Here is a 22,618-nt window from a genome sequence, read left to right as displayed (position 1 = left end):
GTGAGAAATTCTCATCTTAAAAACACATTTGACTGCACTCCAATGAAATATTAGATCAATATCACTATGACATCACAGAGGGAGGTCAGTTTCATTCAGGGAATCCCCACTCATCACTGCACTGCCGCCCCCACCCGGGTCACAGTGCAGTGTAGCAGTCACTCTGGGAAATGAGGCTGATGGTAATGCACCAGTCTAATGATGAGGAAAATCAATAAGAGCAGATCACAGGGGGAAAAACACACACACAGAGGATCGTGATTAAACATTCAAGTCATATAGCCTCCATCCTCATAATGCAGCCGTGAGGCAGGTGGACAGGGGGACTTAAAACTGTGTTGTTGTTGTTGTTGTTGTTGTTGTTGTTGTTGTTTTTCAAAGACTGCGTTTAAAAGACAATGTGTATCTTTTTCAAATCCAGTAAAACATTTTCTTTACCTTCACACCTGGAAATGTCCATAACGCTATTTGGAAAACTGACGCAGAGAGAGTTCATTTATGATGTCGGGCTGTGCCATTAGAAACCATTGTTGTCCCGGACCAGATTCTGCATAGCAGCACAAAGCGCCGCTGGCTCACCTCCATAAACCACTGGTGCTGATGTTGAGGAGGAGGAGGAGGAGGAGGAGGGAGGAGGAGGGAGGAGGAGGAGGAGGAGAATGGGGAAGATGGAGGAGGCTCCGCGCCAGACTGCCCTGCTCCATCGGGAGATGCATCAAGTTAGTCAAAGAAAGCCAATTTCTTACCGGCAGTAGGAAGATGGAGTTTTCAAAGTAAAAAACCTATTCATTGCATTTTGTAAAAAAAAAAAAAAAAAAGAAAAAGAAAAAGAAAGAAAGAAAGAAAAGGAAAAAAGAAAAGAGAGAAAGAAAAAGTTTTTTTTTTTAAAAGGAATTCATTACTCTACACAAACAGTAATATTGTAATGAAATATATCACTTTAAAATGAAAGTAACTAGTAATATATAATCCACTGTATTTTGAAAGTTACTTGCCTAACACTAGTTATTAGCCTTTAATATACACATATAATTTCACTGTAAAAAGTCATCACAAAATTTAGTGGAATCAACTTTCATAATTAATTTAACTTGAATATACGAGTTAATTTGTTTTCAAGTTAATTAAACTTAAAGTTTATATTTCACACTTCATTTCAGTCTCTTGACTTGAAACGATGAGTTGGATGAACGTAATACACAGAGTTCAATCGACTCATACGAACAAGTCAAATAAGAAAAATGATCTGTCTACTGACAGACTTCCCAGCATCCACGGTATAACTCTCCAGACACCCTTCTTGTTTTGTGGTTTGATGAAAACATACATCATAGATACTACATTGCTGTATGTGGTTGCGTTTAAACGTGCAATATGTAAGAATATTTTTGTAAGGCGTTGCCCAACACCAGTGATAAAAATAATAATTAATAATAATAATTCTCAAAAGCGTTTTAAAACAGGAAATTGATTCTAGGTCAGGTGGCAGCAGACGCACAACTACTTAGATGAGCTTTAAGAATGACAAGAATGATCATATTTCAAATTTAACACAAGTAATATTAGCTCATTAGAGGGTCTTGGAGTGCCTTTTATTTTGTGTTCCCTGACCGGAAGTGCCCTGCATGTTGCTAGGTAACTTGAGTTGTCCCAAGTTGAGCAGAGCGGCGCTGCTGCGGCTGCAGGACAGACAGAGCGGAGCAGAGAGGAGGAGAAAGTGCCTCATGTGCCGGTCTGGTCCACTCTCTGACGGAGACGCTTCATTACAACCTGCTGGCGTTTAAAAAAAAAAGAAAAAAAGAAAGAAAGCACACTCGTCTATTTTTTTCGGGGCCACTTTCCAACGAGCGAGGCGGACTGAAGAGGGGAAAGTGTTGGGACTGGATGAAGGCGGCGACAGGAGCTCCTCTGAGTGGTCTGGTCCTCCCCGGGTGTCTGACAGAGGAGGGGAGGTTGTCTGATCCGAGCCCCCCTGCGGGACGTGAGCCGACGTGAAAGGAAGGTGAAGGGGAAAAAAAGTGACCGAGGAGAGCAGGAATGATATCTACAGGAATTTCTTCATCTCCTCTCTGATTTTAATCTTCTTCTCTCTCTTTTTTTTTTTTTTTTTAAGGGGATTGGGGTTGAGCTTTTCTGCATCACCCTTTCAGATAATATAAATTCCACCCTCCACTTCCACCACACCTTAAAAAAAAGAGTAGTTGTGAAAACTTACTATGGGATGTCGGTGTGTTCTTAAACCATTTTAAGATTTATTTTAATAGTAACACTTTTTTTCTGATCTGATTTGACGCGACTGAGAGCTTGAACATGGCCATCAACACGGACACCGACTTCCTGAAGTCCAACTTGGGTGAGGGTGGAGGAGGCGCTCCGCCCGCGGACGCCCAGGAGACGGAGAAACTCCTGGCGCTGACCGCCGAGCCCGGAGGCAACGGGGTGAAGATGACCACCTCCTTGTCCTCCTCCTTCGCGGTCAACATGGACAGCGACAAGGGCCCGGAGGCCGACCAGAACGGCCACAGCGTCGCCCTGAGGTCGGGCTCCGCCGGGCAGCTGGCCGCCGCCGCCCCCCTCTCCCCCTCCAAGGTGAGTCTGAGCCGCTCCTCCACCGGGAACGCTACCGTCCAGGAGACCCCGAAGCCCAAGGATTACCTCATCCTCGTCATCCTGTCCTGCTTCTGCCCCGTCTGGCCCGTCAGCATCGTCGCACTGGTTTACTCCATCATGGTGAGTGTTATTTTATTAAAATGTGCCTGTATGAAAAAAAAAAAAAATGAAAAAAAAAAAAGGTATTCTGTAAGTGTATTCTGGGCAGTATGGATCAATGAGTGAATGAATGAATGTGATGGATTGTCAACATGCTGATGAACATGTCTAAATCTGACATTAAAGGGGCTCCATATTTTGTAAAAAATAATGCAAACTTAATATTGATATGTACAATATTAATGAGGACATTTTACAAACTCAGCAATATTTGCTTCTTCCATAAGTGCATAAACAAGCCACTCTCAGAGGATAAGAAGGTCCCAAGAACCCTGTTTGAAGCTACACAGGTGGCAGGGTCCGCCACATATAGACAGGGTCAAGCAGTATGAAATTGTGTTTTCCTTTAACATTGGTTTGTTTATTCAGTCATGAAGACAAAGAGAGTATGTGTATTTAGTTTATTTAGGCATTATAAGATCAGTAACAAAAGATCTTTCTACTAAAATTTCCTCCCCAAAAATCACATTGTGCACCTTTTAAGAAAGAAGAAGACATCAGTTAAAGAGTCAAAACTATGTTTATTTTACATCCATGCAAGTCTGTGATTTCAAATTTCATACATTTAGTTAAAAAGGAGCGTTCATGTGTAGTATCTTTGTTGAGCAGTGTGTCAAAATTGGTAAAAAGTATGTTTGACGTGAATACAATCTGGTTCAGGGATGTGAAATTTGTATAACTGACTTAGGCAAGACGTCTGCTGTCATTTTTATTACCTCCATTCCACTAGAGCCAGACCAATACATTGGTCGGTTGTTATTATCTGCCAATGATGCCAATATATTGATGCCAATATAATACCAAGATATCTTTATATCGATGTACAGTAAAGATAGCTCGATATATGAAAAAAATACTGTGATAAGGTTATTGTTAACTTGTATATCCTGCCTTTGTCACAAGTGTTTGATAACCACGTTTGACTGATCATCACCTAAAATGTGTGTCTCTCAGCTGATATTTATTGATATCTGTCTACTTATGCTGATCAGCTTCGGCCCTAAAATTCAAGTGTCAGTCGAGCGACACATGTCACTTTGATGTTTCAGATAAATTGATGTATTGCTCATAACTCAGTGAGCTGAAGGTCATACAACTCTTTGTATATCAGTTTCCTTTAGTGGGGGTGATATATCAATATTTTTTAGTAAAAAAAAAAAAATACTTTGAAAAACTGGCCATCATAAGTGAACAGAGCCCAGGGCGACATCTTAAAATGACTTAATTTGTCAGGCCAACAGTTCACAATCCAAGAGCGATCGATTCACAGTCAGATAAAACAGATTGAAGCAGCGAATCAACACATTTCAGAAGCCAGAAGTGGAATCACTGGATAAATCACGATCAAGGATTAATCAGTTATCAGTCTCTCAGAAATGTGCCTTGTCTCTATACTGTCTATCCCAAGTGAATGGTATTCAGACATTTACGTGTTTAAATCTAATTGCGTCTGGTGACATCCTCATTTATTTAAACATGAAGCTGTTTCCACCCTTAAAGTAGCTTCATGTCAGTGTTTTATAAGAATCATTTCAAAATCCTCCAAATGATTATCATATTTCATTGAAAGAAAAAAGGTTCACCTCTTTAACTGCAGCAAGTACAGTGCAGTTGGCACTGTGGTCCCTGATAATCTCACACACACACACACACACGCACACACACACACCTCGGGCTCAGTGCACCATCAGCTTTCCCGGTGCTGAGGCTTTAAACGATCTCTGGCTTGCTGCTGCTGCCACTCAGCTGCAGGTTGTTCTGGTTTAGAGACGCTGACACTTGATTAATCCTCCCCCCTGAAAGTTTCAGGACGCAGGAAACGCTGATACAAGATGCCGCTGAGACACTGAAGCCACAGATGCTGGATAAGCTCCCACTCTTCATTCAGTGAACGTTTCGTGGAGACACGATCCTCAGTCGGTGCACTCCCCACACGGTCCACAGTCATACTGCAGCACACGAGTCCGTAGATTTATGTCCAGGGTGCGCTGCGTTAAAATTGAAAGCTCACACTTTGATGTTGTCACCGTCTGAAGTGGCGACAGGTCTGCAGTAAAATGGTGGATTTTATTGAGGGCTGTGAGAGATTGTTGCTCTCTATATCCATCATCCAGAGATAAAAGGAAGAGACAACAAATCAAGATATAGCGAGATTCATCGAGATCAGATAAAGATGAGTGAAGATGTGGCGTGGAGGTCAAGTGTAACCTGAAGAGCAGAGATTGGTGTCTCTTTTGAATGGTGACCATACTTTATAGCACAGGTAAATACATAAATTATATTTTAGTTTTAATAAAATTTGATACATTTAAATAAATGTTGTTTGATTGTAAATCAGGGTCAAATCCCCTGCTGAATCATATTTAAGCCCTTTGTCTGTTGATACTGACGGGCCATGCAATTGTCTGAGTGTGTACTTGATCTACAGACTCTTACAATTGAATTATGCTCAATCCCAGGTCAGAACTGTAATGGACAGAATGTTAAGTGTGTAGAGACTGAAAAGCAGACCTTTTGGTTCTTTTAGAAGTTCAGAAAGTTTTTCACTGATTGAATTTATTACAAAATCAGTGAAATTATTGAGTTAAAAAAGAAAAAAGGATTGAACCCCGAAATAAAGAATAACACCTAAGGGGAAGAGAGAAGGTTTTTCATTAGGTTTGAGCCTTTAACTAAGTTATTTTGTGAATTTTTATTTATTATTGTAAATGTGAAGGAAATTAAATCCAAGGTTTTATAGAAGAGCAATGAAGGATCCAGTGTGGTTGCTACAGTATACCTTTTACAGCACTCATATCAAAGTCTGAAATGAGAAAACTGAATTGTGAACACGCATAAACTGACAGGTTTAAGGTCTGCAGGAGTGATGAATGAAGTATGGCTCAGTGAAGGTTTGTTTACATCCTTGGAGCTTAGACAAAATATCAGGACCACTTCAGGCTTTGCCTCCGTTATCGAGCCAGAGGCCGTGTTACATCTGTTGGGAGTTTCTCCAATCTTTAACACTGTCACCATGAGATATCTAGATCATTTGTTTTTAATTGGAGGGCATAAAAAACTAAACAAAACAAAAAAGCAAAGCTTGCACAAGAGTCTGAAACTGCAAACTGTCATTCGTCAAGTTTTATCAATTAACTCTGACATCCCGGATCATTCTCTGCTGCTTTCTTTAATACCTCCGAACACAATAAAAACTTTGAGCAGCACATTCAGGTGATAAATCACTGAATCCATTTAGCTCATCCAGATCTGTAACAACCAAAACCAAACCAACCAAAGTGCAAACAGAGGCAGAGAAGGTGATTCATTCTAAGCATACAGCGCAGATGAATCCGGCCTGGCAGTATTCTACCAGGAGCCGCTTAGCGGTAGGCCTGTCGCGATCAGTAAATCAATTAATCATACAATAAATAAAAATGAGCTCGATAATTTTGCCGGTCTCGATAATTTCCATTTGCATGCTTGTTTGTTTTCCTCGTGTCTCTCACATGAACCCTCTTGTCAGTGACTCTTTGTCTCTGTGTGGGGAGGCGGGGTCCTGCCCCTGACATGACGCAGAGTGCAGCATGAGAGCCCCGTGAGGAGTAGCAAGCCAGAGGTAATGCTAGTTGATTTTTGGCGGAATAAAAACAAAGATGGAATTAGTTTCAAAGCTGAATGTGACAGCTGCAGTGTGGGAGCACTTCGAACTGAATGACCATGGTGAACCACTTAACCTGGACGAGCTGGTACGTCGCATTTGTTGTAAAACAGTTACAGCTAAAAGCAGCAATACAACAAACATGCATCTGCACCTAAAGCATAATAATCTGATGTAGTTTTCCCAGCTGGGAAAAAAAACTACAACTAAAGCTACAGAGAGTCCATCTCCGTCTTCCCGACAGTCCACAATCACTGGCATGTTTACACGTCAACAAACAAAATACAGACAGGACGGTGCAAAATGGTGCGCGCTCACAGACGGTGTAGTTCACTACATCGCTAAAGAGATGCAGCCCTTTAATACTGTCAAAAAGCCGGTATTTCGACAAATGCTGCAAACATTTGACAGCCAGTACAAATTCCCTGGGAGAACATATGTGTCACAAACGTCTTTAGTTCGTCTGGTTGTTTTGTTACTTATTTTGGGTATTTAAAATGTCTTCTTCAAACTCCAATTCCAAAAAAAGTTTATTGATCTTTGAAAGGGTGTACTTGCATTAGTATGCCATTATCATTATATTAGTTGAAAAACTGTCTCAAAGCGACAATATTATCGTTTATCGCAATAATTTCTGGGACAATTTATCGTCCAGTAAAATCTGTTATCATGACAGGCCTATTTAGCGGCAACTCTCCTGTGTACTGATTTTAACTCCTGTGGGCTGATGGCAGCGCGGTCTCTATTGGCACAGCCGTTTGTGTTTTTCAGCGCACTTTACTTCTGACACTGTACAGCAGCCAACACTCAGATCTACAGAGAAACAAGGCAGAGGCAATGCAGCAAACCCATTAGTTCTGTAATATCACTCCTGTGGGCACTACACACCAAAGGGAATATCAGGCAGTATCCACGAGATAGCCTGTACTTCCCCGAGCCATCATCATGAACCCACTGACATTCACAAGTCAGCCGCCTGCTAATGGCACACAGTGTGTGTGTGTGTGTGTGTGTGTGTGTGTGTGTGTGTGTGTGTGTGTGTGTGTGTGTGTGTGTGTGTGTGTGTGTGTGTGACAGAGTGTGTGTGTGAGAGAGAGAGGGAGAGAGAGAGAGAGAGGCCCTGACAGAGGACATAAGAAACAAAAGTGAAGGAGGGAGAAACTGGAGCCGGCCACTAACTCAATAGAAGGCGAGAAGAGTCAATTTAGTTTCTCTGCAGAGGGCAGATTGCAGCAGTTAGCCAACTCTGTGGCAGCGCTCAACATCCTCCCTCTTTCCTGGACGTATGGAAAGGGGATACGAGCCTTGCAAACGAAGATCAAAACATCACTGGCTAGAAGGGCAGATGGGTGCAAGAGAGACAGCAAATGGCTATAAAGTAGTTCCTATCACTGGATTAGAAAGGGGTTGAATCAGATACCGCAGTGATGTCAGATAAGTGCGAGCGAGTCAGAGCAGGAAAACAGAGGTTTTTACAACACGCACTGTGAGCAAATGAATCAAAAGTAATGCGGTTGATACCACAAGATACGTAGCCCGAGAGTGCCGGCTTGCTGCTAAGTGCTAATATTCCCCTCGCCCATGTGAAATGGATACTGCTGGAAAGTTGAAGAGAAAAACAACAAACTGATGTTGAAATTGTATTAATGAGGAGTCAGAGGAAACTGCCCAGATGACAGGAAATTATATGAAGAAAAAACAAGAAACGTGACTAACGTGTTTTTTTGTTTCCCCTGAACGTAAACAGTAGTTTGTATATATGTGTACTTTGTAAAATATTATTCACATAAATTAACATCTAATCACTCTCAGCTTTTAGTGGTTTCTAAGCGTAGTCAACTGTCAGCTCAAGTCAAGTGTCAACTACATTTCATCTACATTTCTCATACTGACAACTGATCTGTCTGCTTCACTGCCCTCTCTAGCATTAGCCAAGTCTGCCTACACATCAATGGAGCTTTTTTTTCATATTTCACTTTGGATCATTTTGTTTTGTCCACCAACAACTTCTGCACACTCACATAAACCCTCCTTTGAGCAGCAGCAGGCAACTCATTTGAGCAGAAAAGCTCCAGCAAATCTACCATACACAAAAAAGCCCAGCACCAAACAGCAGGCAGACAAAGTTATCGACTGGCCAGAGAGAGCAGTGGAGCATTTAGCAGCTGGGGAACACAATATTTACTTGAGGAGTTGGTCGAGGCCAAAGCAGAGCTAAAAGGAGAATGTCTGCCTGAACTCTATTAGGTGCCAGTTGGTCAGCTTTGTGTTTTCAGGTTGCTCCACTGTTCCCAGATGCCAAAAAATGTCAATGTATGCAGCTGGTTCTGTTAAAATTAAAAAGCCAAACAAAGAATGATAAACTGTTATGGCAACTGACAACTGAAAGCAAACCAACTAAATACAGAAAGGACTGATTAACTAATGAAAAACAAGTGAAAGAAAGCACGCTGGAAAAAGACAAAGGCAGGAAGTTTAACAAAACAGACTATAAATAAACCGCAGAACTATGACATTATCCTTAAAGCTCCAATAGTGTGTTCATTTTCAGGTTAATACTTTTGATGGGTGTCTACTAAAAAAGTTTACTTACTGTCAATTGCTGCAGCACCTCTATTCACACTCTGTCTCTTTAGCCCACCTAGGGAGGACCAGCCTGCTGTAATTGGTCAGCTCTCCCAGGCGTGAGCAGGGACTTGCCAGTGCTCTAACCCTGCATATACTGTATATGTCGCTACTTGACATGCTTTATAATCAAAAAATTACAGGAAAACTCACTTTCTACAATATGGTACCTTGAACCAAATCCTCTTAGTTGTCTGCTCCTCCCATGAAATGGCCCTAAACAATTTTAGCTGTCACATGATCCATGGTATTTTGGCGGTGACAGGGATGGCAGCTTTCCTTGTTTTAATTCCATAAACAACTAAAATGAACAATAATTAAGTACAATGTGTTGAGGCCTCATTTAGCCTTGTAAGACTCAGCGTCTTTCCGTTCTGGCAGATGGTGCCTTGCTAACAGCGGGAATGCCAAAAAGTCACATCCATCATCATCCACCACCACTTCCAGCAGCAGGACCACCTAAAAGCCAACTTCCAGCTGGCTGCCGCCACAGATCCCTGACAGATGCTCTGATGGGGAAGGCTTGTGGCTGGCAAACACGGAAGATGTGCAGTCAATTACGGGGATTGGAGAGGCAGGGGTTTTTACTGCCCCGACCAGCCTATCCCAGTAATGGGGGGGCCCAAACTGCAGGAGCATTATTGCACGCTCAGCAGATTTGCCTGTGAAATATGGACTCGCAGTGCTGCACTGGATGGATGACTGTGTGTGTGTATGTGAGTGTGCATAGGTAAATGACTTCTTATTAGCAATCTAATACCGCAGTCATGGTGGAAGAGCACTTCATACTGTAGTTGCCAATAATATGAAGCCTATCAGAGAGAAAACCAGAGACTGCTGCTCACACTGTTGAAGAAAACATAAAACCAGGGACTGCCGCTGGTATTGCATTTGAAAACAGATTTATTTATTACTTGCGTAGTTAAACAAGTGATGATATTATCATTCTACAGCTGATGACATAGAACATATAGGAAGGGTGTGCTGTCATGTTGTGGATTCAAGTAATTGCATTAGAGCACCACCCAGGTTTTTGATGTGTGGGGGGATGGGTGCTGTGTACTGTATGCATCCTATAAGGGGGAGCTTGAATATTAACATCGAATGAAAATGTAATAGCACCATAATAAATAATATTTACGTGTTGCTACATGTTTTTAATAGCTTTGTTATTACGGTAATTTATAACGCAGAAAGCAGAAATAAGTAACAGCTAGCTGCCTTTTTATGGGATTCTGATGATAAGTTTAGTTTTACATCAGTGCAGTATTTTTTTTGTATTCTCTTATAGTTTAATATTACCTTGCAAGGCAGCTGGATTTGCAAGATCACGTGATGGTCTCATCTTGCAAATCCATCTTGTCAGACTTCAAGCTGTGTGCTTGCTGAACCACAGTTGTTGAGGATGAGGATCTACTGGCAGCAGTGGCCAACGTTTGGACGTGACAACCAGCGAGAAAAGGTCAGCGTAGATGCTGCTAGAGCAGTTATATCAGAAGTGGAGAGTGTATTTATTTGAGAGAAGAATAGCAATGGAGGCTCTTTTTTGATGGAAAAGGTGTTTTTGCTCTTCTCTCAGCTGGCTTTGGTAACGGTAGCGATTTGCCAGCTGGCTCCACTGTGACTGTGAGAGACAGCTGTTTCATCCTGTCAAGTATGCAAATCTGCATGCTCATTTTGCTAAACTGAGACAGTAAAAACAGTAAACATTGTATCTAGTTAACATCAGTAGTTTAGCGTTGTCATTTTGACATTGTGAGTGTGTCACCATCATGTTTTTACAAATTCAGTCTGACACCACGCTGAGGATGTGAGGGACTCTCTTTGTCTGCTGATCACTTTATCATCTAATTTTCTTTTGACAAACACATTATGCTACTAATAGCACCACGCTCTGTTGATTTTGATAGCTGTATTACGGACGAAATTGCAAAACTCATATTACAGATGTGCAACATAGAATGAGGCATAGCATATGCCATTATGACTCTGGGGGTCCGTAGCGCTAAACCCAGGTTATTTTAACTGTGTTTCCAGTTCACAAGCCAACAAAGATATAAATACGATTAAAATTTATGAGCTTCCAGCAGCTGTTAGAATGCATTTTATAGCTTCCAGAACGAGAGCTTTGCCTTCATGGGTCTGACAGATTTGATCATCTGACTACATTGAGTGGTCTGAAATTTTAATGGCGATTCTAACGTAACAAGACTAAGTCTAAAAGCCTTGTTAGCAGCCCCTAGAGGCCGCAACGCTCCTCACACCCAGCCAGACCAAAGTGGTTAAAACCGACAGACCAATGAGACCAATCAAGCAGAATTTCTTTCTTTAGGGGGTTAGAAATTACTACAAGTACTTAATTATGAATCATTTTTCAACATTTACTCTTGAAAACATTTTTAAATGAAGGTTTCTGTGTTCCAGGCTACAATGGAGGGGCATAACATGGTAAATAAGATGAAAATGAACCCCAAAACTGAACGTTTAACAGGAATTAAGGGTGTGTGGATGCAAATAAACCATTTTAATTAGGTCAAAATGGCCACTGTGACGGGCATAACTATACACTAGCTCCTGGTACTGTACAGTGTCCCTCTCCACTAGGCTGCTGCTGGCTCTCCATTATTAATGACAAGAGAGAAAGGGAGCACTTACTGACTTACTAGCTTCCACCTTCCTCTGCTGAACACATGAACCACAGAGAGAGAGAGTAATGTGTGTGTGTGTGTGTGTGTGTGTGTGTGTGTGTGTGTGTGTGTGTGTGTGTGTGTGTGTGTGTGTGTGTGTGTGTGTGTGTGTGTGTGTGTGTGTGTGGTTAGTGGGAGGCCCCTCTCCTGGCTGATGAATGTCTATATTGATTCACAGCAAGAGTAAGCTTGGTCATATTTGTTTTCTGAATGGGAAATTCTACCCTCAAAGTGTCTTGTCCAGTGTTCATTGTGCTACCAGTGCACACACGCATGCACGCACACACACACACACACACACACACACACACACACACACACACACACACACACACACACACACACACACACACAGTAAATCTCTTGCTGCCTTGAGGCTAACATAAAAAAGCTGAGTATATTAAACAAGAATGCTGACAATGAAATTCTCTCTTTCCTTTTCTTTTTTTTGGTTTGGATGTAAAGTATTACAACTTTTTCAAATCTTTTTCATTAACATTTTCTCTCTTAGCCGGCTAAAGAGGCAGTGTCTTCTGAAAGAGGCCTCAATTGATTGAAGGTGCTGATGTTGCCTTTCTCTGTGATGTGAGTCCGGATCAATACAGGCTCCAGTGGGACTGTGTTTGGACCATAGCTTCACATCGCAGGTCCTGGAAGTGAAAAGCTGAGGTGTGTGTGAATGAGAGAAGAAAATCTCTTATTTTAGTGTCGGGAGCCCAGATTGACATGTGCATTGATTAAGCCTTTGTGTCTTTTCACTGTCACTTGTAGCGTTTTCATGCTTTTGAAGTAATTAAAGGACCAGTGTGTAGGATTCAGGGGGATCTCTCAACGAAATCAATTAAAACTGAGTACTGTTTTGTATCCTTTTCAGCCATGTTGCACCAACATGTTTCTACAGTAGCCCTGAATGGATAAACCAAACACGGTCCTCAGGGTGGGCCTTTCACCATTTTCATGTTTTTAGCTGCCACTGTAGGAGGTTGTGTTTTCACCCGTGTCAGTTTGTTGGTTCGTTTGTCAGCAGGATTTCACAAAAACTGTTAAATGGATTTCCACAAAGCTTGGATTGAGGATGAGTCTCAACCCAGAGTAGACAGCATTGACGGAGTTATACAGTCTACTCATTGTCATTCTAATTTGAGTATGTTTCTTGAAGTGGAAACAGAATCTCTAAGTGGTATTTTTGTTGCCGCAGCTGTCACAAAGACAACAGGATCATTTGAGTTTTCCTAAGAGTCGCAACTACCAATAACACATGACAAAGTGCGAGTTTAGTCACCTGTTTAGTTTATAATGGAGACGGTAATGGTGCCAGTCAGTCTGCTTTTTCCCAGGAGATGTTATGCCTGTTGTTACACTGCATGCTGTTAGCCAGGTTTTGAGGGAACCAGTCTAAATGTCAATATTGTCATTATGAATGTTTGAACCATCATGATACTTTAAAGCGGGGAAAAAAACGTCTGTTGCCAGTTTTGTAAAATCAATATACATACACTCACACAAATATACTGAATCAGACTGGAAAATAAGTGTACTCAATGCTGATTTTAAAAAAAAGGCATTCCCTCCAGTGCAGCACCCCAGGGTTTGCACCGTCCCCACCCACCTGTACTAACTGCACTGTGGGATCTGACTCCACCAGAGACAGCCTGGAGACAGAGAGGCTCATGGGAGTGGGAGGATGAAGTCACTTGTAGAGATCTCTCTCTCTCTCTCTGTCTCTCTCTCTCTCTCTCTCTCTCTCTCTGCAGTGTAATCTTATCTAATACTGAGGCAACCCCAGCTCTGCACCCTCAGTATTGACTGCATGAGTGAGAAGAGAAGACACGCAACATATTGTGGTTTAAAATGCATTGTTTAGGATTTTCTATTAACATCTCTGAGGTATTTGCTCAGGAAGTCCCTTCCGTCTGTCTGTTGAAATTTAAGGAACAATACCAAACCCCATGTCTCAAAATACTAAATGGAAATTACTTGAGTTGAGCCAGAAAAGATTTGCTCGTGTCATGACAGACTAAACTTTGTCCACCGAAATAACGTCTCACCTTGACTGCACTCCACGTCACATTTGCTCTAATTACAACTCCCTCTCCTCATGTCATCTTTGCTATGATTCTTCCCTCAGTGATTCAATTAGACACATTCATCGAGGGTCCATGTACGAGGTAAATCATTGGATAATGATGTCTTTGTGCCGCTGAAGTGGCTTTAATGGGCCACATTTTGTCCTTGATACATTCATTTCAGGATATGTGGGGTGATTATTCCATGTAATACCACTCTATATGGAGAAACACACCCCTACTTAAATAAAGCTGTGTAATTTGATATAGATGAGAGGAATGGGAGGTCCATTTCCTGCTGTGCTGCACACATACAGCCTCCAGTTTGAAAAGATACATTCAGCACCACGGACAGCTCCTAAAGTTTTCATCTGGCACAAGAGTGAGCACACAGCCTCGCTGCTTTCTCTTTCTCTCTCTCTCTCTCTACAACATGTGACATTAAGTCAAAAACATAAAGCACAATGGCATTGTAATGATATAAGGACAGCAAAACAGCCATGATTTCCATCTTAAAAGGACAATTGGCCAGCAGCTAATTTGCATCTGCTGTGAAAAACAGCAAATTTGCTGCATTAACAGTGCAACACATAAAAGTCCATCAGAGTAACTTTAACTTGAATCAGTTTTATAATATAAGCAAGACAGTCATGGGAAATTACAGTTTTGTGCTTATTGCAGCTAAACTTAATTGCCAGAGTCTCTAATGTTTGTAGGTAAAGAGTCCCACTTCTTCACCACTGTATTCAAAACCAGCAGATTGACCAAATTCTTTTATTCCGAACAAGCTACCCAGTCACCTCTGATAGACGGTCTAGTCTGAACAACCCTGCCACAGCTGGAATGGGTCAGGCATTCTCTAAGACGGGTTCCCAACCACCGGGTGTTGGGTTCTTCGACACCGGTCTGCAAAAAACCCATTAAGAAGTTAGTGGACCGATGTAATTGCCATATTGTATATGTACTGCATCAGGATTGTAATTATTATTAGTTATTTTCCTGAAAATGCCAAGCTTTTGTTAGATATCACAAGCTTGAATTTTAAATATGACAATGAAAAGACTCTACTGGTTATGTCACGTACAGGTTTTTTTTGTTTTTTTTTACCGGGACTGTAGAAATAAGGTCCATAGACAGTGAGGATTATGGGGAAACTTAGCACAAACTAACTAAATACAGCCAAAAATATGACAACAGCTAAGGGGATGCAATCGCTCCGAATCCCTTGTGTGTGTCGTGTTGGGAGAAGTCAGCTAATGAGGCTTCAGAGCACAAAAGAGTTTGTGACCAGGTCATGATGCAATAAGGCAGCAAACGATCACAGAAACAGCTTTGTCTAGTGGACACAGATAACTGATGCTTGAGGCTCTTGGAATTGTTTAGATTAAGTTGTTAGATGTAATATAGTAACCTCACACTAATTGTGGGCATTAGGTCAAACTTCTTGCAGCCTAATAATTATGTGAGCATATTTCTTATTGCTTATGATTTGGACACTCAAAGCACTTCTTGAATTTGATCATGCGAGTTGAAACCACAAGAACTTGGCTTTATGGATATGAAGTTGACAATCTGCTGAGCCTTCTGTTTTTTGTTTCCATAGTGTTGTATTACATCCTTGGCCTCAGCCTGAATATTTGGTTTGGGTGTCTTCCAGATCCCCGAGGTGTGCTGACAGTCATGAAATACACAATGAGCTGATTTTTACTCTTTTTTTTTTTTTTTTTACAAAACAAATTTGTTGGTTGTTTATTCTATCCTTTGAAAAGTTGAGGATGCTCATGTTACATGTGCTCTCCCTTCACCTTCTCTCTCTGCTCTTGGTTTTAAAACAGAGTATGAGTGACACTTTTTCAACACTCTTTTCCCTCAGAGTCTGACCTCTAAACAGGCCCAGCTGATCATGTCATGGACCCAAAAGGTAGTAAAAGCCCCCCCCCAACAGGGATGCTGACCCAGGCTGACACACACCAGCTGGTATTATGTGCAGAGTCCAAGTAGCTTGACATTAAAAATCGAGTGAGAACGGAATGTCCTTCCTGGATAGTTTGACCTCCTGGAAACGTGCTGTATTATCCTATTAAAAAAAATACTTGGTAAATGGTGACACTGCTGGGACAAAGGGCCGGTCAGATGGCCTGCAGCATTTAAATAATCATTATAAAGGGGCTCAGTGAGATGTAATCAACGCCATCACACCACCACCAGACTGCGACGTTTTGACTCTGCGTGACGGATGTGTCGAGTCACGCAACCAGAGAGAGACAGCAGGAAGTGAAATTCACCCGAGCAGGCAGTGTTGTTCCAACTCTCCAGTGTCCGGAGTTGTTGTTGTTCTTCTCCTCGGTACGACCTGTAATTCTTGTTTACTGCGGAAAGAAACTCTGTGTGGTCATTAGCCGTTACACTGTGTTTGTTTTCGGACACAGAGCAGAACGGGTCATGCACCACAAATGCTTCGCTCAGTGAAGTAATTGCAGATGTTGTGATGCTCTGCACGCTTCATTTTTGCCGATTTTAATGTCTAACTTGACTGTATTTAATTTTCTGTCACGTCTGTTATGTCGCATTACATATGCACACAACTCTTGTCTTAAAGGTGTTTTGGGGGCGTGGCTGAGGGCAGCAACTTCATATGTGAGGTGTCACACGATGACAGTTTGAAGGCACAGTTTCTTATCATGGGCTGCGGCTATTTTTCTCCATTGTTTTCACAGTATCAATATAACACCAACACCTGTTTGATAAAAAGAAAGCACCTTTAAAGTAACATTTTGTAGAAATTTGCATTTTCCATGATGCAGTGAATATCGACATTTTATAAAATTAACCTTTGTTTTACGAAAAAATCAATGACGAGATGTCAAGAATCAAACTGCGTGTGTGTTGGCTTTTCTGCTCAGGGGTATGTGCCTTGTACAGTGGTGTGTGTGTGTGTGTGTGTGTGTGTGTGTGTGTGTGTGTGTGTGTGTTTTGCAGAACAGTATCACAAATTACAAGCAGCCTCAATAAATGCAAACCAAGGTTAATAAGACGATAGCAACATCAGCCGTTTGAGATTTGTTGTTTAGGGTCTCTCATATATAAAAGCATTGAACGAGGACTGAGGATCCATCCGTCATGGCTCACACACATACACATAAATCACCCTGTCTCCATATCTACAGCTTACATAAAGCAATATACATACAGCATTAAGTTGATCTATGACCCCTTCACAGCGCCACGCTGACGTACTCCATCCAGTCGGCTCCGCAAGTCACATTCTTCCATCAACCCCAATACAGCGATCTGAAATAGACCAATTTGACTGTTCATGACTGGGTATAAATTATTGTTGCTATTTTCCCTTAGAGGAAGGAGAAGTGAACATTACTGTACTGTATGTGTGTCGTCTCCCTTTAAAATAACTGTAGATGTCGATTTACAGAAAACCTCCTGATGAATATTTGAACTCTCTGAGAGCCGGAGAGAGTCGAGCCCCCACACTGGCTGTGGAGGGAGCGGCCTCTGAGAGCCAAACTCGATATCCCTTTAATTTGTGTTCATTTTATGTTGCGCTGGTAATGTCGATATGATTCATGGACGTATGAAGGTTTTTCTTTGTTGCTGGAGGCTTATATTGATAAACTTAAGCTCTCTGGGGAGTTGTCTTTATTATCTTTATTATAAGTCACCAGATATGTGAAATATGAGTGTCATAACCAGGGCTGGGTAGTAATGGACCACATGTAATTGGATTAACACAATCAGTTCACTGAGAATAAATTACTGTGATCAGCCCAGATTACATTTGAAAATATGTGTATTTAGATGCCACGTCAAAGACTACTTTATAACATTTTTGCATAAGCGATCCATTACTTTCAGTATTTTACAAATGGGTCATTTTGTAGACTTAGGCTGAAAGATTTTGAGCAGATATTCACCCTGAGCCGTGAGTTTGTCTGGAGTTTTGCCCAGATTTAATATGACAAGAGAGCAATCAATTCCAATTTTAAACATTTTTCAACATGGTAAATGTTCTGCTCTTTACCACACACTCCACCCCTTCAAACACACACACACACACACACACACACACACACACACACACACTGAAAGCAACGGAGCTACCGTGCATTGCATGCCCATCGGGTGTTGAGACAGGAGGATCCAGAGATGGAACCACTAACCCTCTGATGCTCCGTGGCAGTTTGGTTTCACTTATCTTGTCATCATAGGAACCACATTCACAAGTCAGCATCTACAGAAAGTTTATAAGAAAATGTTTGAGGCAAATCCTTTTGTCTTTTATTGATGTGAACAGTTTGTATTTAAAGTCATCCTCTCCCTCTTTAAGGATTATTGATATTATTGCCTCGCTTCATGATTGGGTTGTTTGCAGATGAAGCTCCTGAGGAGCACTGCTGTTACTTCAGGCTTGAATGTCTTGTATCATTTGGCCATGAGACTGTCAGACTCAGGTGTTTTGTTCAACTGGGCTGGACTGATCAGTCACTGGGAATGACTGTATTTTGGGAGTACTTCACACTTTTCTGGCCTTTCTTTAAATAATCTTTGTATAAGCTACCACTGAGTGTGCTGGTGTTAACGCTGTCTCTTCGGAGGTGGATCCATACATTTATAATCCCATGTTCCTTCAAAAGCTTTACCGTGGGTGTTTCCTCTTAACCATACACATCTAATCAAGTACTTTCTGTACAATCTGTCACCCTTAAACTAGAATATGACTTTCCTTATCAGTAATCTAGCTGTTGTCTGATTGGTGAGAGGAGTAAAATGTGCTCTGAGAGATGTGAGTCAACGCTACTTCTGTCACTAGATAAAGTACCACATTCACAGGGAGCGTTATTACCCTGTATCCCCAACAGTGCATCTACCGCAGGTCTTATATGCTTTGATTGCCCATTGCAATATTACCCCCACTGTGGTATGGTTGGTTTCACAATTATGTAAACCGGTGCTTTACTTAAAAGGTGCACAATGAAACTTTTTAGTCCTATGTTCTTGAACTGTCAGACTTCTATGATCTTTTTTTTTTTCGTCCCAACATAACTCAAATACAAGCCATGTTTACAAACATATGGCTTTAAAGAACACCAAATCCACGATCTGATTTAGGCCTGTTAAAAAAGCATAATCTTTCAGGTGTTTGTTCCTGCTAACACACTGTGCTGTTTGTGTGTCTCCAGTCCAGAAACAGTCTCCAGGTTGGGGACATCGACGGGGCCAGGAGGCTCGGCCGACTGGCTCGCCTGCTCAGCATCGTCTCTATCGTCCTGGGCGTTGTCGTCATCGTCGTCTACGTCTCAGTTTCAGGTACAGGAACAAAGCCAGGACGGACACATCTCAAAATACAATGATGTGAAAAATAAATAAATAAATCCCTGTACATGTTGACTCACCACAGCCTGTTATAGACTCACATTTGAATATTTGGTGAAGCCTCCAGTGTGCTGTGCTTTAAAATAAATTGTGTTCGCCGTATTGTAAGGGGAGAAACGTTTGGGAAATGACGTACGGTGTGTGTGTCCGCTCACAAACACATACGGGGCTTTTACAACAAGTGTTCAACAACAAAGACTGCATTACGATTACAGGGTGATATATGACACCACCACACAAGCATGAGATGTGTGGGGTTTTTTTTCTGCGTCCAAACTCAGCACTTTTCCAAGCCGTGTGCAGATTGATTTAGCACTGCAGTGAGTGTAGCAGGCTGACTGTGCAGCGAGGGCGACTACCGCTCACAGCCTTCGACACTTCGAGCTTCAGCAGCCAAAATAATGAAGCCATCTTGGTGCCGGACCTGATGTTTTCTCTCCTCTTTCTCTTCTTTTGCAGCAAGCAAATGACACGAAGGAGCCGAGAGAGGAACGTGAACCGTCAAAACCAAACAACGGGTGAAGGAGGAAAGAAAAAAAAAAGCCTATTCCAAAATAAATAAACAAATGAGTAGTACGATTCTTGAGTTTATGCTGTATGGTAATCAAGTCGTGACCACCCTCAGAATGCGAAAAAAAAAAGATAAGTAACTAGTGAGAGTAGGCACCGCAGCAAGTAAACAAATGAAAAAAATCCTTCAGAGATGCATGCATTAGAATCCAGTAACATTTGCTTGACAAAAAAAAAAACCTGATGTAGAATTGTTCAGGTGAAAACAGAGGAAAAAGTAAATGCAGATATGTGTATGGTCAGGAGGACTCATAAATGTCTCCTTTTGGAATAATGGACTTCTTGAAACGAAGAGGAGGATCAACGCGTGAGGACAGCGGACGACTGCAATGGGGCTCCTATGGGAAGAAGAAGAAGAAGAACAGCCTCTGGGTTTGGACTTCCATCAGCTGCATATAATCCTCATATATTCCTTACTGAACCTCTTGCATTCAAAAGCATAATACAGCTACAAATATATTTGAATTATGGATATATGAATATAAATATATATAGATGTACATTTTCTAAAAACGTTTGTATGCCAAGTGGTGCTGGGTTTGTTAAGACTGTCACAGCGGCTGCTCCGCCAGCGTTATTAGTAGAGACAAAAAGGGTTTGTGAAAAAGGGGGCAGGGAACACATTTTTTAATTTTTGTTATTTATTATTATTTTTTCAAACTGAACAAAAAAAAAAAAAAAGAGAGAGAGAGACCAACTGCATGCCCTGAATGTAGATTACCAAACTTCTGCCTTCCGTTTTGACTGTTATTGTCTCTTTTTCTTATTGAGGAGTCGGGGAGGTGAACTGGTTTTGCACACACGGGAGTGATTTGTGTACATTATGTGAGCCGGGCCACTGTAGAATGTGGCCTTTGTTGTCTTCAAAAATCTCTTTGCTGTGTTTTGGCAGAGGCTGAAACGCATGCCAAACACTCCTACCATCTTTAAATTCCTGTATGTTCCTTTCACACGCTTGATTCTTTTTCACAAAACCTGCTTTAGTGGCTATGTCCATTTTATCTATTTCCTTTCGATAGTATTGAACTACCTTTCTACGCCATAGCTCCCCATTCTTACATTGTTACACTTGGACTGTTAGATGCCATTGTTTCACTGAATGTTTTCTTGTCCGCTCCTTGTACTGGTATGAAAATGTAATTTATATGGGAAAATATATATGCAATATGTACGCATGCTATGGGCCAAACGGGCTCACACACATCTATTTTTTTGTAAATGAACAGGCCGGTGAGTTCGCGTTTGACCGAGTAACAATGGATAGCATTTAAAAATGATCTTTCTTTCTAGTCCGAGCACGGCAGATTGATGACGCGGGACTGTTGTATTGACACATTACAGGCTACAAGCACAGGTGACGTCACTGTTAAGACCATGTGGCGTTGTTTGAATCCACAGCTGTTTCCTTTGGTTGCATTTTTTTTTTGTCTTGTGCAAATCAGGAATCATCTGGACTAAGTTCCTTTTTTTTTTTTTTTTTAGTTCTGGTGGTTGTTTGTTCAAGGGCTCATACAAGAGGAGAAACGCCAGCTAATTACGACTGATGAAGGGTGAGATTTATCAAACTATGCAGCTAAAGTGATTCTTCCAAGTCCTAAACTGAACATCACTGCAGTCACGTTAGCACTGTATAGCACAAAGTTCTGTGCAAAAAGAGGTTTTTATCAATTCCTTTTCGATTCACTGTTATATATATATAAAAATGAAAAAAAAAAAAATCACATTCTTTATCCAAACATCTGAAAGCAGCAAAATCCAAAGAGTACAAAACAAATTTTCCATTTCTGAAACTGGTGTTTAAGAGCCCGGTGTTTCGCCTGCAATCTCTGCTCTGTCAGTAAAACAGTTCGAACCTTTCATTTCATTCTGTATATTACTGTTTTCCTTTTCCAGTATACTGTATGTGCCAGTTTCACAGTCATCTGTGTGGTGTACATTTTGCATGTCTGGAATAAATGTTACCATGCATGGTCCAAGTTTTGCCTTTTGATGATGCCGTTTATGAGTTTGTTCATTTGTGTGCCGATAGTCCCCTGCTGGAAAATCCAGCATAGACCAGCACCAGAACCAGCACCAAAACACAACATACGCTGGTCTTGCTGGTGACCAGTCACTAGCAAGACCCCATAAGTTTTTGGATAATCCACGAAACAGTAGTAGTCCACAACTAGGTGTTCACGCTGATGCTTTTAGCTTAGCAGCTACAGTGGAGATTTCAGCTAAAATAAGGGGCCTAAATATTTTGAGAATTGGCAGAATGTGCCTCTAAATCTTTACCACCCATTATCTTTTCAGCTGCTGATCAATTGGGAAGCTGTGAAGTGACAACAATTTATCAGATTACTTACATTTTTACGACTTGTGACGTGGTACACAGCAGCGTTAAATCACCCAACATTCGAGCGCCTACCCTGCACCTGACGTTGGAAGAAAATGGCCACTGTATGAATAGGGATAGTGTACTTCTGAACAGGCAATCGATTTTGTAAAAAAAAATATATGGAGAATGTCCTCAGTGATGCAATGTGGTAGCGGGCACAAAAAAAAAAAGACCAAAATTATGTAAGTAAGCCGAATGTCTTTCACTTAGCTCAGCATGAGAGCGACATCTGTAAAACGTCTCTACATTTGCGAGTGTGCTATTTAAGCGTAACAAATGAATCATAGATTGATTTTATTTCCATTAAGGCTGCAGTCTGCAGTGCTGTTGTATTGGATTACACTATATTGTACAGCTGTTGCTTTTATTACATCTGAACCATCTGCGTTCCAGCAGGTCCTGACACACAAAACGCCATTTATCATGGTCGCCACTACCACGGGTTGCAGATGGCCTTGTGGGGAAAAAGCAGGTTGGAAAATGAAGAATTCAT

The 22,618-nt window shown here is 41.4% G+C and overlaps 1 protein-coding gene across 4 annotated transcripts; it reads left to right on the top strand.

Moving 5' to 3' along the window:
• The first annotated feature begins 621 nt into the window (after nucleotides 1-621).
• trarg1a (trafficking regulator of GLUT4 (SLC2A4) 1a) lies at nucleotides 622-21,148 on the top strand. Of its 4 annotated transcripts, none has more exons than XM_037125354.1 (4): nucleotides 622-719; nucleotides 1,636-2,730; nucleotides 18,983-19,109; nucleotides 19,635-21,148. In XM_037125354.1, exons 2-4 carry the CDS (start codon nucleotides 2,311-2,313, stop codon nucleotides 19,643-19,645), a joined length of 558 nt encoding a protein of 185 aa, XP_036981249.1. In that variant the 5' UTR covers nucleotides 622-719; nucleotides 1,636-2,310; the 3' UTR covers nucleotides 19,646-21,148. The 4 variants fall into 4 exon arrangements, with proteins under 4 accessions (XP_036981249.1, XP_036981258.1, XP_036981251.1 ...); XM_037125363.1 differs by lacking the exon at nucleotides 622-719 and having other exon boundaries at nucleotides 1,325-2,002; nucleotides 2,302-2,730; XM_037125356.1 differs by lacking the exon at nucleotides 622-719 and having other exon boundaries at nucleotides 1,328-2,002; nucleotides 2,114-2,730.
• Nucleotides 21,149-22,618: the final 1,470 nt, after the last annotated feature.

The sequence above is a fragment of the Acanthopagrus latus genome, chromosome 2 (assembly GCF_904848185.1).
Source record: "Acanthopagrus latus isolate v.2019 chromosome 2, fAcaLat1.1, whole genome shotgun sequence".
In the NCBI taxonomy this organism is placed as follows: domain Eukaryota; kingdom Metazoa; phylum Chordata; class Actinopteri; order Spariformes; family Sparidae; genus Acanthopagrus; species Acanthopagrus latus.
Note: the sequence above shows the minus strand (reverse complement) of the source record. Positions and strands in the feature narration are given on the sequence as shown.

Excerpts from the sequence above, each read along its gene's own strand:
- trarg1a (XM_037125354.1), top strand. The coding sequence starts at position 2,311 with ATGGCCATCAACACGGACACCGACTTCCTGAAGTCCAACTTGGGTGAG. Across the intron at positions 2,731-18,982 it reads CACTGGTTTACTCCATCATG|TCCAGAAACAGTCTCCAGGT; the intron begins GTGAGTGTTATT and ends GTGTGTCTCCAG.